Source organism: Thunnus thynnus, chromosome 10 (genome assembly GCF_963924715.1).
Source record: "Thunnus thynnus chromosome 10, fThuThy2.1, whole genome shotgun sequence".
NCBI lineage: Eukaryota > Metazoa > Chordata > Actinopteri > Scombriformes > Scombridae > Thunnus > Thunnus thynnus.
This window is the reverse complement of record NC_089526.1, coordinates 6,915,882-6,932,175: the sequence shown is the minus strand read 5'-3', so window position 1 is coordinate 6,932,175 and position 16,294 is coordinate 6,915,882. Positions and strand designations below refer to the sequence as shown.

The following is a 16,294-nucleotide window of genomic DNA, read 5'->3' as shown; positions in this document are numbered from 1 at the left end:
TATATTTATCTATAGGACAATCAAGAGTGCTGATTAGAGTGTTGGGCTCTCTGACACAGTGAAAAAAAGCCAGCGACCCTAGTTTTTAAGCATATATTGTGCAATATATGAAATTGCAGGTGACTTGGAGAGTAAATAACTAATTCATGCTCACAAAATCTGAGCTTGAATAGGCACGGTGTGAAATAATAACAATGCTTTTGTTTTGATTTTGGACAGAGATGTGGATATATGTCAAAATGTTAACAATATAATCAGTTCTGTTCATTTCTGCACACGAATGATCAATTCAAGAGCGTGAACTATGTAACATGTGAACACCGTTTAGTAATTAGTGCACACAAATTATTAATTTGAGATCATGTTTTGTTAATTTGTGTATATGAATTAGTTTTTGTTTTTCTCCATGACTCCGACTCCGACTGGCTCCGTAGTTTGTGTCTAATCCAGTGAACAAACCTACCAAAACCAAAATTGAGATACTTCATCGCATGGATGCAAAAATCCTGTAAATCTAAAATGATCCTGCTGAGTGAAGTGAAACATTACCCACAACAACCAAATACAACAACAGATTTTAAAGCTTCCTCCGCAGATATTTCGTTATAATGTTATGTTGGTATATTGTTATATCACACGTTTCTGTCTTTTATAGCCGGCAGATAGATGACTAAATGAAGATGAAAAAAAAATCAAAAGGTCAGTAAGTTCTGCTCTCGTGTTGTTAAGGGTGAAGGAACAGAAGCATACCTAAAGTAGCTCATACACCGCTCAACACCTGGGAATAAAAACAGGATCACTACATGTTCCAATCCTCTCCTCCGCTCTGCTCTGCACTACATCATCTTGTTTGTCTAAAAGCTCCTTTTGAACTGAAGTCTCCTGAGAGACCTTTTTTTTTTCTTTTTTTTTACCCCCTGTGCTTCTGTGCTCATGTAGTTACATGCATGATGTCTTTTTTTATGTCCTGAAGCCACATTTTTTTTGTATGCCTCACTGAGGGGAAAAAGAAAGAAAGAAAGGAAGCAAGAGAGAGGGAGAGAAAGAGAGAGAGAATGCGGTGGGATAACAAACTTCTTTTCTTTCCCTCCGGCTAAGAACTTCTGATTTTGTCTGTCACTCAGCGCAGAACAAGATTGCACAAAGGCAACAACAAGAGACTTTGTTGTTAGTTCCATTTCATGCAGGTGTGGACACGCGCACACTTTCAATGTTTACTGTTTTCTTTTTCCACCACATTTGAAAAAAAAATGCCTATAATAATGTGAATCTCGCCAGGATGAAGTGACTTCTCGCTGCTGCAGTGCGTTAATGGAAGAACTGTCATCATCATCTATAGAATCATTGGGTATTTTTTTTGAATAAGGGAGCATAAATGTTTATTGGGCCCCGGAGGCACGTAAGCAAATCTGACCTCATCTCAGCAGATACAAGTGTGTTCTTTCAGTGGGAGTACAGATGGAAACCAGCTTCGGCGTGATCTGTAAATCAAAAAATCTGCTGCACTTAATCGAACAGCTGTTTGGTCTCTGTGCACAATTAGAATCAGAGATTTGCAACTTCTAATAAATTGCTTGATTGAAGCAATATCGTGCATATGCAGAGGTGGAAAGTTATTTACATACTTCAAATGCTAGTATTTCCATTTGTGTAGCTTTATACTTAAACTCCACCACATTTCAGAGGAAAATATTGTACTTTATACTCCGTGTTTTACATTTAACATAAGATAAGCTTATGAAATATCACCGATATCATCATTTTTCTGTTTCTTTTTCTTCCGTCTGTCTTTATAGCCTTATCTTTTCCCTTTTTCCTTCTTTCTTTTAGATTTCCAATCACCTTCTTGTCTTATTTCCTTCTTTCTGTTCTCATTTCTTTCCTCCTTTAGCTGATGTGAAAGCAAAAAAAAAAACTCCTAGTTACTTCAGATATTTTACTTTTACTTGTACCAAATGTTTTGTACTTGCACTGTTTATATGATTTGTAAAACATCTTTTCCTACACAGCAAGCCACCCGCTGCATGACACCTAAAGTGAAACCTCCTCCTTTGTTGCTCCCTTGAAACCAAACTTACACGGGTGATGAAAGCGTTGCAAAAAAAAGGGGGCTTGTGTAGGCAGCATAACAGAATGTAGAGCAGCAACTTGTGTATGAACCCTTTTATAAAGCTTCTGGTAACGTCTCCTGCTTTATAAGTGCACCACATTCGGCTGGTGATTAGGAAACCTCAGAGAAAAAGTTTGCGAGAGAGAGGGGGGGAAACAGAAAGAGGCTGAGAGAGAAAATCAGAGGGTTGAAAAAGCGGGAAGCGGCGCGCGTCTGTGCGACAGAGAGCGAGAGGTGATTACTTTGTGTTAATCTAGTATCAGCTTTCCACCATTTGGAAACTTCCCAGTGCATTACTCATTATCTGTTAAAGACAGATTAGACGGGGCAAGAAAAGGGACGCAGTATTCCTGAACTTTCTCATGAAACTCTCATTGCAGAAACAATCTGTCTTCTCGTGGGTTATCTGGGTTTTTCTCTGTGATGTCCCCGATTTTTTTTTTTTCCCCCCACTTCAAGTGCGTGTTTTTTTTTTCTCACTCTTCTCCAGCTGTGTGCCATATTTCAACCTCCCTTTCCAGCAGACTTTAAATTGAGCTATCCCCGTAATTCAAAAGAAAGACACAGAAAAAAAAAAAAAAAATCTTTTAGGCTTTTATCTGTCAGGGTTTTACTTTTTTCTAGGAGTCATCGTATTTTTTTGATGACCTTGCTGATTCGAACCGCGCGAGGCCACATATTTCCTCATAATTACTTTCTACTTTCAAAAAGAAAATCAATAGATCCTTACGAGTGTACACATGAGTCCTGGTACAGTAAGTGCACATCGGGTGAGTGCTCCATTTAAAAGGTAGCGCCTCACCGGTTGCAAATCCAATAAGGTCTGTGCAGCCACATGCCTCCGTTGCATTTCAGAAAGCTGTTTGTATGGGTTATCAATACTGAAGAAATGGCCAATCAAAAAGTATGTCTCTGAGATGTGACACCTCTGTTGAAAAACATGCGCTCTAAAGGGATTATTTCACATTTTAAAATGTGAAGGGATGTTTTTCACATTAAAATAGCAATAGATAAATAGTATACCTATAATGTCATGAGAATAGAAAAGAAGAAAAAACAAGACAACAGGAAGAAATATAACATATTTGATCCTGCGATGTGCCTCCGGTCGTCTGTTTTATACATATAATTAAGCAAACCCGAAACCACGGTTACAATAACGAACGTGGTTTGGATGACATCAAGTTAAAAGTCTTCACTTACAAGAACATATGTAAGCTTTTATGAGTCAACATATTGCCCGGTCAACCTCATGACACATATAAGAGCCTCAGTATCCAACTGACAGTTTAGTGAACCACGGAGCATGTTTCCAATTCAACTGAATTCAATTACATTCAAAATACTCTAATCGTCTCTCGTGGGGCAGTTTTAGGCAAGCGAATCATTCATTCACACACACACGAAGCCAATATGACAACGTTAGAAAGAGTTAAAATACATAAGGATTAATGGTAGTGGTCGGTCTGTAGCTAGCCAACAATATATGACACCACAGAGGCACATATTCTCTCTGAAGTGTCAAAAGTGTAAGTGAATTTTACAGTCTATACAGGAGATAAACTGAACATTTTCTTGTACTGTGGATGTTCAAAAGTCTAATGGCTTCTGGAATAAAACCAAACTTCTTTCTGTTTGTTGTACCTGCAGGTAATCTAGAGCACATTCATAATGGGATTAGGTTAAAGTAGTCAATCTAACCTTTGTAAACACTTCCATCGCTCTGAGAATTCGCCAAAGAAGACGAACCCAAAATCACTCTGTAACAAATGGCTGTTTTCAAAGAAACATTAAATGCTCCGGCACTTATTTGACTTTTAAGATTAATGCTTGTCACATTCTGGACAGACCGATGAGATGCCAACGTGTTTTCAAATTTTCTACGGCTAACTGTGTTTTCTGTGGTTGAGTTAAAAAAGAAACAGATGTTAACAAGGAGAGGAGTTGTACTCTGCGGCCAAATTCCACGAAGAGAAATGAGTTTTGGTCTTTGAGCCTAAAGGCAGAGTTGTCCATAAATCACCAAGATAAAGTACAATATGCAAACTTTCTGAGAACGAGTGCATTATCACGGTAACAATCATTTTCCATTAGTGCTTCTCTTAATTCTTGCGCTACTAAAAGAGAAATTACATGATATCTGTAATACAAATACACTGAGATCCTCAGAGATCATTTTGCATAGTTTCTGTCTTGTGCCCATAAAATCAGTAGTGTTTAACAAAACCTACATTTCTCTCACAGATAGATTTATCTATTTCAAGTGGAGTGTCAACATCATTAAATATGCTCCTTCCAATTTTACAACTTTTGCATTAAAGCTATAAAAGCATCATCTTAATAAGGTGTTTTATTGGTAACTATGAAAGAGAGCATTTTATAAAAGGACAAATAGGTACAAGAACCAAATGAGGTTGAGGAAGATCGGACTTCACTGCCTTGAAGTTAAAAGCTGCTTATTGTAGCTCCAAGGCAGCGATAACAGCTTTAAATAAACATGTATCTGGAGAATATGTAGATTTTAGAAATAAGTAGAGACTTGAGATAAAGATACGGAATCTAAAAGGTTGGAAAAAAACACGAAATTCACTCTTCTCTGCTTCTCAAATCACAGCACGTTATCATTCAACGTGACCTTAAGTGACGTTCAAACAGCCTGTGAAAACCCGGCGAGCAGATCACATGACACGAGAGATAAGCATTGCACTCACAGTGTTGAATCCTGGGAAGAGGCTGACCGCTGAAGCCGTATCCAATGGAAACGGGAGAAACTGCTTCATGCCCAGTGAGGTCTGGACGGCAGGCAGGGTGGGACGCATCAGGGCAGGCATGAGGCCATTTTGACATGTGTTACCTGTAGGAGGGAGAGCGAAGGCAATGTGTTGAACCACAGACTGTAACCGGGAGAGATGCTTGAGCCAAAATCTTACAGTTTTACATCCAACTGAACCTTCAGGGTTTGATGTGTTGCCCGTATCTCACTGCCCCTTCACATTGTGTATCATCTTATATGTGTAAGTAATTTCTTTAACTGTGCATTTGTGCATACAAAAGAGATCTCACTTTCTTTAAAGGAATATATAGCTACTTTTATGCTTTAACTAAACTTTGACTCTAATACCTTTTAGGCATCATCATCATTATTATTTAAAAGCAACAAAAAAGAATCTTTTACTAGTTTTTTCTTGAGTTTTATTCCAAGAACTTCATAATCTAATTTCCTATCCACACTTTGGGGGATTTTCATTCTTTCACATCGCCGTCCAATGTTTGTGGAACAATAATGTCAACCAATGGTTCCTAGTCAACCCTTTGGAGATTTCAACCACGTGTCGAGCTGAAAACCGTGAGAAAGATGCGACCATGAGATGTGTTTGGAAGGTCTGGAAAAAGCTGGTTTGGGGGACCTTGAGTTGGAATTGTTTTGTCACTAATACTGATCCCAGTCAAGGATGGAACCATGTTGGATAATAAACTTGAATCTCACACATTTCGGGGGATTCTTTTACTGCAAAAATAATAATATTCAGTTACAAAATTGATGCTATTTCTTTAAATTTTCATCAAATTTTATTTCATGTCTGCAGGTTTTCATTATCAATACAACAGCATGTCTCAGAGTACAATCTCAAAAGTACTTCTTCACAGTGAGCATTTCATTAAGCTTTATTATTTACTCTTTTTTACTAATATTTGTGCATTTGAATGCAGGACTTGTCATGTACTTGTGATGGAGTATTTGCATAATCTGCTACTTACACTTACCAATTTGACTACTTCTTCTACCACCACCATGGTTCAAAGAATGGTGTCTATTACCGTTAATCATCTCAAAGATTAAGTGTGTGATTCACTGGCTGCAGGCTGTGAATTTACTGAATTCAATTTCTACTTGTAATCACAATCAGACCAAAAAATGTGCACTGAGAATAAGTTGTACATGCAGATGACCACAACGTGATGATGCGATGATGTTTATCTCTCCGAAACAGATGTTCTCATTCTGAAATTGTCCCCATAAATAGTCTTTGTGGAATGACTGCGGCAGGCAGTGTGTCTTATGAGATGATTCAATGGCCTGGCCCACAAATCTCTAGGAAAAACAAAAGTAAATACTTCACTTTTATTGTCATGTGAGTGTGCCACGCCAGCAGAGCGCTTTATAAACCACGAATTGGAAACAGCACAAGGTTGGTTTCAACACGGTGGGATCAAAAAAAAAAAAAAAAAAAAAAAAAACGGAAAAAAAAGGGCAGAGAAAACCGTTGCAGCCTTCCAAAACATTAGGAATTAAAGAAGCCATTTCGCAAAGCTGTAATGAGGACCAGAGGGATGATTTTTTTTTATCGCTGCACATTTAACAACAGTGGAGCTCCGGGCCAGTATGACTCTAAAACGCTGGCACATACAGTATCAAACCACCGACTTGAGACAAATAAAAACAAGGTTTGCCTCGTTTCGGTCCCTAGGCAGTGGTAAGGGGTAAATAAAAAGCAAAAGTCATAAAGAAGAGAAGAGGGGAAAAACCACAGACTGTCCCCCCCCCCCCCTTCTCTCACTCTGTCTTCTGTCTTCTCCCTCCAGTCGCCGGAGCGCTGCCATCTGTTGGAAAAAGAACACATGCCGTCTCTCATGTGGAGGCACGTCCTAGTCCCAACTTTAACAAAGCATGTCCTTCTGTGGAGATCATCCAACTGTAGCGTCTCTCGACATGCCGGGCCTGACGTCAGCCCACAGGCACGCCTCACCTCACGCTCAGCTAGATCCACCATTCATCAGTCCGACGTGCACAGTCAAAACAGCCGGTTCAGACACATCGGGGCTGATGTTTGGGATATATAGTCTGCAGCGGGATGAAGAGTGACGAACTGAAATGTGAATTTGTTTGATAGGGGGTCATGTTTGGCTTTGCTGATTGATAGGGGATGAAATCTGATGTGTCACCGTGGCGGAAGTCTGTGAGTTTTCTACTCGGTAACATCACACAGAGGTGATTTGTTCTGTTGAAATAGAAATAACAATAAAGTCTTGTCATTCTATTGACAAGGCCAGTGTTGGAAGGAGTACAGATACTTTGCTTAAAGCTGTACTAATCAATATTATTGGATGAATAATGGGTCAACTTATTATGTGTGTGAAAGGTGTCGTTTGTAGTGACGAACCTGCAGAGAATTATCACCCAACTCTGCAGTTCCCCTCAAACCTACAGAGCTTTTTAGAGTCTTACAGATCATTGTTTTGGTTTTACACTTATAACTTTAATGTTTTGACAGCCCTCATCAATGTTTCTGGCAGCTTCTTTTTGCTAAAAAAAGCTCTGATAAAGCCACACTGTACACTAGACAAAAGTTAGCAACTAACTGGTGAACATAGTGGAGCATTTAGAAGCTAAAGAGCCAGATATTTCCCTCAGGAGTTGGTGGAGAACAAAACAGAGCTAAAAGAAGATTGAACATTCATCAGGTGACCAGAAACATGAATGCTAATGTTGTCTGCTGGATTTTTAAATAGGCAGTCGTTAGCCATATCAGCTTTATAAGGCGATAATAGAGCTTGTTGTGCTGACCCCAAGTGGCAAAGAAGTAAATTAATGCAGGTTTAAGTAAAAACAAGCAATTCCATAGTTTAAATACACCATGACAAGTAAAAGTCCTGCATTAAAAACTTGACTTCAGCTGACTTTAGCATGTCAGAAGCATTTTAATGTTGCAACTTGGCAAAGTAGAGCAAATATTCCTACCTTATGTACTGTTTGGTAGTGTAATCTATGACAAAACATCATATGTGATAAGTTGATTATATATTTTGTATGGAAATCTGAGTATCCAAGTAACTAGTAAACATAGCTGTCAGATAAATAAAGTAGAGTAGAGCAAAAAGTGAATTATTTCCCTCTGAAATGTAGAAAAGTAGAAGTATAAAGAACCGTGAAATTGATATGTAAAATGGATATAAAGTACAGATTTGTACATATTTGTACTTACAGTAAGTAGAGCGCCTGAGTAAATGTACTTTCTTTGTACCACTGGACACAGCGTCTACTGCTTACTGGATTTAACCTGTTCTAACCTCACACATCCTCTTAAACCTCACACTGTTTGAGATACAAATTGATTTTCTTTTTTTTTCTCCTGTTGTGAAAGGTAGAACAACAATAGTGATCCAACCAACATGCCCAAACACCAAAAGCACATTCCAGCCTGCAGCAGGGGTTAGTGTTTCAAACTCTCTGAAGTCTGATCATCTGTCACCACCAGCAAAAGTGCAAAAAATATAAGGCGTAGAGAGAAAATGAGCCCGTGGCTGCTATTCTAAACTTTAACCCCAACCTCTGAGCATCACATTGAGTTCATCATACTCCAGCACAACAGGCTCCGGTAGAAATGCACAGATGGCATCCATAATTATCACTTTGTTAGAGGTGTCAATATTTGACTTGAGTTCGGCTAACAAATGTTAATATTTGAGCTGTTGGCAGCTTCTGCATTGTGACGCCTAGGCCCAGGTGGGCTGAGTCTCTGCAGCTGACATTGCCATCTATTTTGCATAACGAGTCGCTCAGGAACTCGTTCAAGAGAGTCACTGTACGCTGAAAGGTCAGCAGGTGACAGTCATTAAAATATGTGGTAGAAGACTCTCTGAGCAGCCTGGGAACTCGGCACAGGCAGCATAAAACTGTGGAAAAAGAGCAGCCAGGTCCTATTTTCTGTGTTTCTGTCAGGAGCATTTATTGAGATGATGAAAATGAAATGAACTGAAACAAGTTCAAGGCAAACAATTAGAATACGAAACATAATTTGAATGAGAAGCCTGTTTATATACCAGTATGGCCCAGAATCACCCCAGTAGTGCTCTGTTTACAAAGTGAATGCAGTCTTGTAACTGAATGAAGACTTCTCACTATGAGCCTCTCATGCAGGCACTCACAGCAAATATATGCGATGGCTAAATGCGACTTTCATGAGTATTTGAGGTTGTAAAATGTTTGTCTATGTAAAACTGAAGCACAGATTTGTATTTTAGGCCACACAGAAAGCTGCAAAGAGCTTACTTTCTGCTAAAAACTAGATATTTAAATAAAATATAAATCATAAAATGCAATGTGATCGTTCCATGATTAACCTGCAAGTGGGCCTCAGTGCAAAAAATGACCATCTGGACCCCTGATTAACCTCATTCCTATTCTTCTCTGTACTGGATTCAAATGCATGACCTGGACCTGGCTTGCTGGTAATTTGATTAAACACAAATTAATTTCAGAATATGCAACATATAAGAACGCTACTGAAATAATGAAAGTCTTGAAACTGGAATTTGACACTGGGGCAACGTCAAAATCAGGTACTAAAGCAGGATAACATTAAAGCTGCACTAATAAATATTTTTATCCTGACAGTGGATCAAATGACTATGTGTAATGTGAAAGATGTCGCTTATATATCACCTAACTGTGCTGTTCCTCTCAGCTCTTTGTAACCATGTTAAAAATACCATACATTGTAATGCAGCTGATGTTAAAAGAAAGTTAATGAAGGTTCAAAGACACATCATAAATGGTTAACAAAGCTCATTTCATAAAAGATTAAAAGGTGCAGTGAAATAGATACGTGTAAAAAGATACAATGTGAAGAGTAGAAACAGGAAGTGGTATTCAAGAGTAAGTTTAATACTGGTCATTGAGTGTCGTGACATGTGGGTAGTTAATACAAACAAGTATGTAGTCAGTGTTTACAGCTACATTCAGACTGAAAGTGGCCCAAATCCAATTTTTTTTTGCTCCTATGTGACTCAGATCTGTTTTTTTCATAACTCTGTGAACAGCACAAATCACATGGAACCTGATCTTTTCAATTCTGATTTGGGACACTTTTATATGTGGTCTTAAATCACATATGGGTCTGTTTTTTGGGGGTTTTTTTGCAACGCGACCTCAGTCTGAACAGTCATATCGGAATTCATGCGACTTTTACGTCACTCCGGCCGATACGACCCAACTCCCACACACTTTCTCAGTGAGACGGGTCGCCTGGACTGAGTGTCTTGCTGCGAGAGTCTTGCGGAGAGGTGCTGACAGATTAAAAGTAGCCCTGGCATCCTGAAAGTTTGGATGACATCTGTTTGTGTGAAGCCATTCGCATCACGATCCCACCACTCCTGGTTCCGACTCTGCATCCACACGCACCTCTGTACAGAAGTAGTAGCCATCGCTCCACACATAGTCATCATTAAAAATTTGTCTGTCTTTCTCCTCATGCTTGTCCTCGTTATCATCTGCTCACAAATTTCCTAGCTGGCTTGCATTGCAACTTACAAATGAAACTGTAAACGTTGACTTCAGTGGCCTCATATGACAGCGTGCTGCATGTGACGTCTTTGTTATTGTTCTTTTTCCGCATGAAGGTCAGTTCAAGACTGTGACCAGTTCACAGTGGAATCTGATATTGGCCACATTTTAAAAAAATAATGTGAACAGACAAACAAAAAAAACAGATCTGAGCAATAAATCCAAAGTGAGCACTAAGGCTTGCAGGGTGAACACAGTCTTAAATTATCTTCTTGACAGTCTTCGTCAGGATTCTCATGCTACAAGCAGCTGAAGACATTTCTACTCTAAATGTGTTGTACAGTTGTTCACGTCTGTATATTAGCTCATTAGCTAACCGAGTGTAGTTTGTTAGCATTCATTAATAAAGTGAATGGACTCCAGCTACTGTATAGCTAACCCAGCTTACGCTACACGACATGGAAACCCTGAAGATTTACCAGATAGAGCTACAAGCTACCAAGTCAATGCTCAGAGTTCCTTTAACTACACAAGACAGACGACGCCATCTTTGAACATCTGCGTGCCATCTTGTTCCTCACCAGAGACCAAGACACCGGTATAAGCTGCAGATTGACTCAGAATTAGTAACCAAGGTACCACACTCGGGTCTCTCCGCTCCCAAGTGTCGAATCAGGCCTGCAACAGGTTTTTATTTTAATATCTGCATTCTTGTGTGTGTGTGTGTGTGTGTGTGTGTGTGTGTGTGTGTGTGTGCTTGGTGAGCGTGGGCCCACTGATTTCTGTTGCCAATTTAAATTTGAGGTAATCTGCATTTCATTTGTGTTGTGTTTTGCTCCAGTTGAGGAGAATTATTACTTTAACTCAAGTTATTGAAAGGAAAGAAAAAGTGAAATTTCAAGGAGACTAAATTCTATTTAATTTGTTTATTTTGATAAATTTTACAAGAGTAAATAATAGAAATTCATTGTTTCTAATAAATGATTCCAGTGTGATGTTTGTTTGCTCCTTTCACTAGAGTTATTTAAACACATGAGATAGATATTAGTGACAGTTTGTTGATGGAGTGATTGCAGTAGTCTAATCACTCAAATGTGGAATACAGTGTGTGGATTTGACAGACATAACCTAATAAGGTGTGTTACAATTCATTAGCGGTGGATAAAGGGACTCAAGACAAGAAGTTTATATAGGTAAACAGGACAACATTAGTATTAATAAATATTATTTATTGTACATTAAGTTAGTTGAATCAGAGAAGTCAGGGCCCTTCCCTGATTAGCCTAGAGACAGGTGGGCTACAGCTACATTGCGTTTTAGCATTTTTCAGCTCATTGTTTTGGTTTTACAGCCCACAACTTCACTGATTGGTTCAGTCTCACTGCTCTCATCAGCAGCAGGCAACTGATTTTAGCCAAAAAGCTCTAAAAACAGACTGCGCGCTATTCCTGCCCCGCGTTAAATGGCAGAAAGACAAAGTTAGCGTATTAGCTGGTGAACCTAGTGGCGTGTCAGCAGTTTAAATGCCAGATATGTTTCACAGGAGATGGTGGATGCCAAAACAGAGCTAAAAGGACAGTGAATATTGCTCTTACACTCTTTAGATGAATGCTAATGTTGCTCTGTGTCTACAGGATGTGTTTGTTAACACATGTCAACTTTATACGACCATAATACTTGTCAGAGACTTTTGTGGAGTTCTTCCTCCAAGAGGCCAAACAAAACTGTTAAAGTACAGCTTTAAAACCCTCATCGTGTCAGTTGATATTGTACGTTAGGGGTGCATATCCTTAAAATAAACTTTAATTAATCAAATTACTACAAATGAGTTGACCCACACTGAACCTGGGGCGTTTGGAGATGCTTTTTTTGCCTGCTTTTCCCAGAAATGTAATGATGCAGTGATGCAAGTGAAATGGGATCTGACTTCTGGAAACATTTGAAACAGATCAGAATTGATGAAAGTTTTTTTCCCCACTGGCCTTTGTTTACCCATTCTCTTTGAGGCTGAGTTTAATGATGCAACACGAACTGTACAGTACGAGATGTTAAGAGCAACTCATTGGACAGGATGTGGTTGGCTACTGTATCGTGGCGTGCCTCAGACTGTCCTCTGCATTGCCCTTCCTGAAAGATTCACTTATCTGGGCTCAAGCGTTTTTACTCCTGCGGCAGTATATCGAGAGAGGGAGAGAGTAAAAATGATGTCTGGAGGACGCCGACTGGCATTAATAATTAATCATCTTGTGCCGCTTTCCTCCACCTCCGCCTCCTCTTAGTGTCCTGAACCTGGCTGCTCCTCCGATAAGATCTGTCCAGAGGCTGAGAGTCCACGCAGCCTGAGAGCCTCAAAATAAGTGGATCACTCTCGCACAGACTTCCATTTCCCTCAGCAAATATAAATCCAATTATTAGATAAATCTGAATTCCACTGAAAGTCATTCATATGCTGATGACGATACAGATGTGATTAACACCTTTGTGTTTTTACTGATTGTATTCCGTGACCCTTAACATGCTCTGAGATCAGCACTCTCCTTCAAGCGGAGAGGATAAAATCATTTCACCCCAATTATAATGAACAAAGTGAGTACAAAGGGGAGATTTAAAGCATTCTTATTTTTTGAAAGCCACACTTTCACTGATTTTCCAATTAACCTTTCCGAGATAAACTCTATGTTCTTATGAAATTCCATAAATCTCACCAGCGTGTGGCATTTGGCTCCGAGCTACACAACGCACACCGCCTCCAACCCCTTCAGATTAGTATACTGTAGCTCTGGCTGCTGTCATGAGTGTAGCTCACTAATAAACACAGCTGTCTCTGAAACGGATCCAACAATCACTTCCCATGCGCTCTGTAATCTGAGGTTAACCAAAAAGACGTTTACATGCTGCTAAACGCCAACCGCAAAGCCAGACACAGCGGATATATTTCCTCTGGGCCTTTGACTCAACAACACTAATAGCTTGTATGATTGCACCACACACTCAAGACCTATTAGCCTGCTGGGTTACGGTTCCTTTACTGGCTGGTTTTGATGTATGCGGACAGTTTATAATGCGGAGGGACGTTTCCTTTTTCATCTGTTCATTTTTTACTTTTCCATTTCGGGTATCTTGTTTTGAAGAAGTCTTGCAAAGAATGTTGCGGGCTCTTCTCATGATATGTCACCTGATATAATTCACTTTACCAGGAAATATGTTCTAGTTAAATAGCAGCCATGCAGAGCTAGTGAACAAACAGCATTATTAATCTTTTAAGAGATGCCATCTATTTTCTCTGTGCAGTGCAGTTGTGCACTCAGGATTGCATTCATAAATGCTAAAACGACGCACATCCTGTACGCAAAGAGATGACCTTTACTCCTCTTGTGTTTTTTGTTTCACACTGAGCGGTGCAGATAAGATGTTCTTTCTTTTTTTTATTATTCTTTTACGACATGACATGAGTATAAAATACAGACAAAACAAGCATCACCGACCACAAAAAACCTGCCTGAACTGTTGGCTGGCAAGCTTCTCCACTTTCACTTCTCATGATTTTGCGTTAAACAGGGCCAATTTCAAAACCCATCCATCCAACCAGACCCGCATCACCTTTATTTTCTCTTTGCTTTCCAAAAGCTGCACACCTGACCGACATCAGCTGTGGATCTGGAAGAGCTGAAGCTGTCTCTGCACCTGACAGCTTATTCATTTATAAGCTCCCAGCTCCTTCTCTCCCCCCCCCCCCCCTCCCTCCCCCCACACCCACCCAACCCTCCTCTGTGTATGGCATAACAAGAGAAAATCCTTCTCGCTCTTACAAGCCACGGTCTGTAACTTCAGATCACTTTAATCCCCGGGATAAAAAAGAGAGTCTTTCATTTAACAAATCACCCCCTCAGAACTCTGGATCCCTGTGTAATTATTCCTCCGATGTGACTGTAAGCCAGCCGTGAGAAGAGCACTTGACGAGAAGCCGCTCGCGCATTAAGTCTTCCTAAGCCTCCTCCATAAAAACTAATGGAAGGGGCCCTTCTTAGATTCCTCTAAATATCCTACATGGAATATAAAGTGGCTCTCAAGACACGGCATCTCCGAACTTCCTACAGACTGTCAGTGGGTCAAACAGCAACAATGAAATGCAAAGCTTGGATTCAACCCAGTCACCTGGGACTTGGTCTAATAAAGCAGAACATGAGCATGAAAAGGGGGTTATCTGCACGGGTGAGCAGGTTCATTCAACATTTTTAGGAGACCTCTGTGTGCAACTTCACGCTTTCTTTCTTTCTTTCTTTTTTTATTTATTTATTATTTAGCTGAAACAGCAACGAGCTCTCCTATCCATCTCTTTGAGTTTCCAGAACAAGTAACAGGCAGGCTGGAACGCAATTACACACATGTTCAGAGGAGGGGAAGAGTGTGTGCACCTATACTCTGCGTTTGACTGTGATAAAGCACATGAACACACACACACACACACACACACATAAATCCACTGCTTTCCTATGTGTGTAACTTCACACTCTTTTCCTTTAACGGAAGCCAGCGCTTCTTCTGTTTCATGCTTTTTAGTATCCCGAACAAGTGAGAACATTAAATAAGAGATATCTGCACACACACACACACACACACACGAGGATGAGATTATGCACGTAAACACTACACACACACACATAATGATATATAAATACAAACACACACTTACCAAAAAACATGCTGCTCTCCATAGCTCCTCAGGCTCGGGGTTCTGCTGTATTTCCTCTCTGGTGCCCTGCCAGTGTGTGTGTGTCCATGTACAGCAGCCTGGGCATGTCTCATACACTCCTCAGGGGTGTGTGTGTCTGTGCATGTGTGTTCAATCCAACAGCAGCGTCAATGGCCAGTCTGCATGCTGCACTCTGCACGCCGCTGCTGTCTGTGGACCCCCGTATCTGCTTCTCTCTCTCTCTTTCTCTCTCTCTCTCTCTCTCTCTCTCCTCGTACTGGTCCTCCCTTGCCTCTAGCGTCCCCTCCCCTCCTCTTTAGCTCTTCCCCTCCCTCGTCCTCCTCCTCTTCTGTCTTCCTCCTCCTCCTCCTCCTCCTCCTCCTCCTCCTCCTCCTCTCTGGCCCCTCCACACTCTTCTTTCTTTTCTCTCTCTCTCTCTCTCCGAGGTGTCTATCTACATTTTCCAGCAACAGCCTCTTCTCCCACAAATACCTCTCTCTCTCTCTCTCTCTATAGGTGTCTCATCTTTGTTTTATGTGTCAACCAAGCCTCTCTCTCTCTCTCTCTCTCTCTCTCTCTCTCTGTCTCACTCTCTCCTTGCTTTCCCCCCGCTGTCTCTCCTTAATTTGATCTTATTCCCTTCTCCCTGCTTCCATCTCCAGCTCGTATCCTTTTCTTTTTTCTTTATCTTGACTGTTCCCTCGCTCTACCTTGGTTCTTACTCTTCCTTATCTCTCTCTCTCTCTCTCTCTCTCTCTCTTTCTGTGTTTCTACCTCTGTAAATATCTTAGCAGTGTTTTTTTTTTTTCTCTCACACTCGCTCGCCTTTCTTCACTCACCCTCTTTGTCTTTTATCATTCTCTCCTATTCACTCAGCACGTTTACACACACACAAATGGTTACTAGGAGAAATAGGTTATGTAAGAAATTGGACAATAGTTACTAACCCTGATCCATATCCATGACTATCATACTTAATGTCAGAAAATCCTGGTCATCTTTTAGTCGCTCAGGCGTTGAAAGTACAAACTAACCAGGTGGTGGACCATCTTCTATAGTAATCAATATTTAATATGAACAGTGGGACAAATGACAGTATATAATGAGAAAGTAGTCGCTTGTAGTGATAAACTCCTACCCGACTGCAGTTCCCCTCAGCTCTACGGAGCATCTCTCAGCTCATTGTTTTGGCAGAAGGCAGCTGTTT

General features: G+C 40.3%; 1 protein-coding gene across 1 annotated transcript in view; it reads right to left on the bottom strand.

Moving 5' to 3' along the window:
* Window positions 1-15,369, bottom strand: part of znf385d (zinc finger protein 385D) — a 79,535-nt gene extending 64,166 nt beyond the window's left edge. The window contains exons 1-2 of the mRNA XM_067600663.1: window positions 15,088-15,369; window positions 4,822-4,964 (exon numbers count right to left, since the gene is read on the bottom strand). Of these exons, the coding sequence (XP_067456764.1) occupies window positions 4,822-4,964; window positions 15,088-15,109 (165 nt within the window). The 5' untranslated portion in view covers window positions 15,110-15,369. The remainder of the gene's footprint in view (window positions 1-4,821; window positions 4,965-15,087) is intronic.
* Window positions 15,370-16,294: the final 925 nt, after the last annotated feature.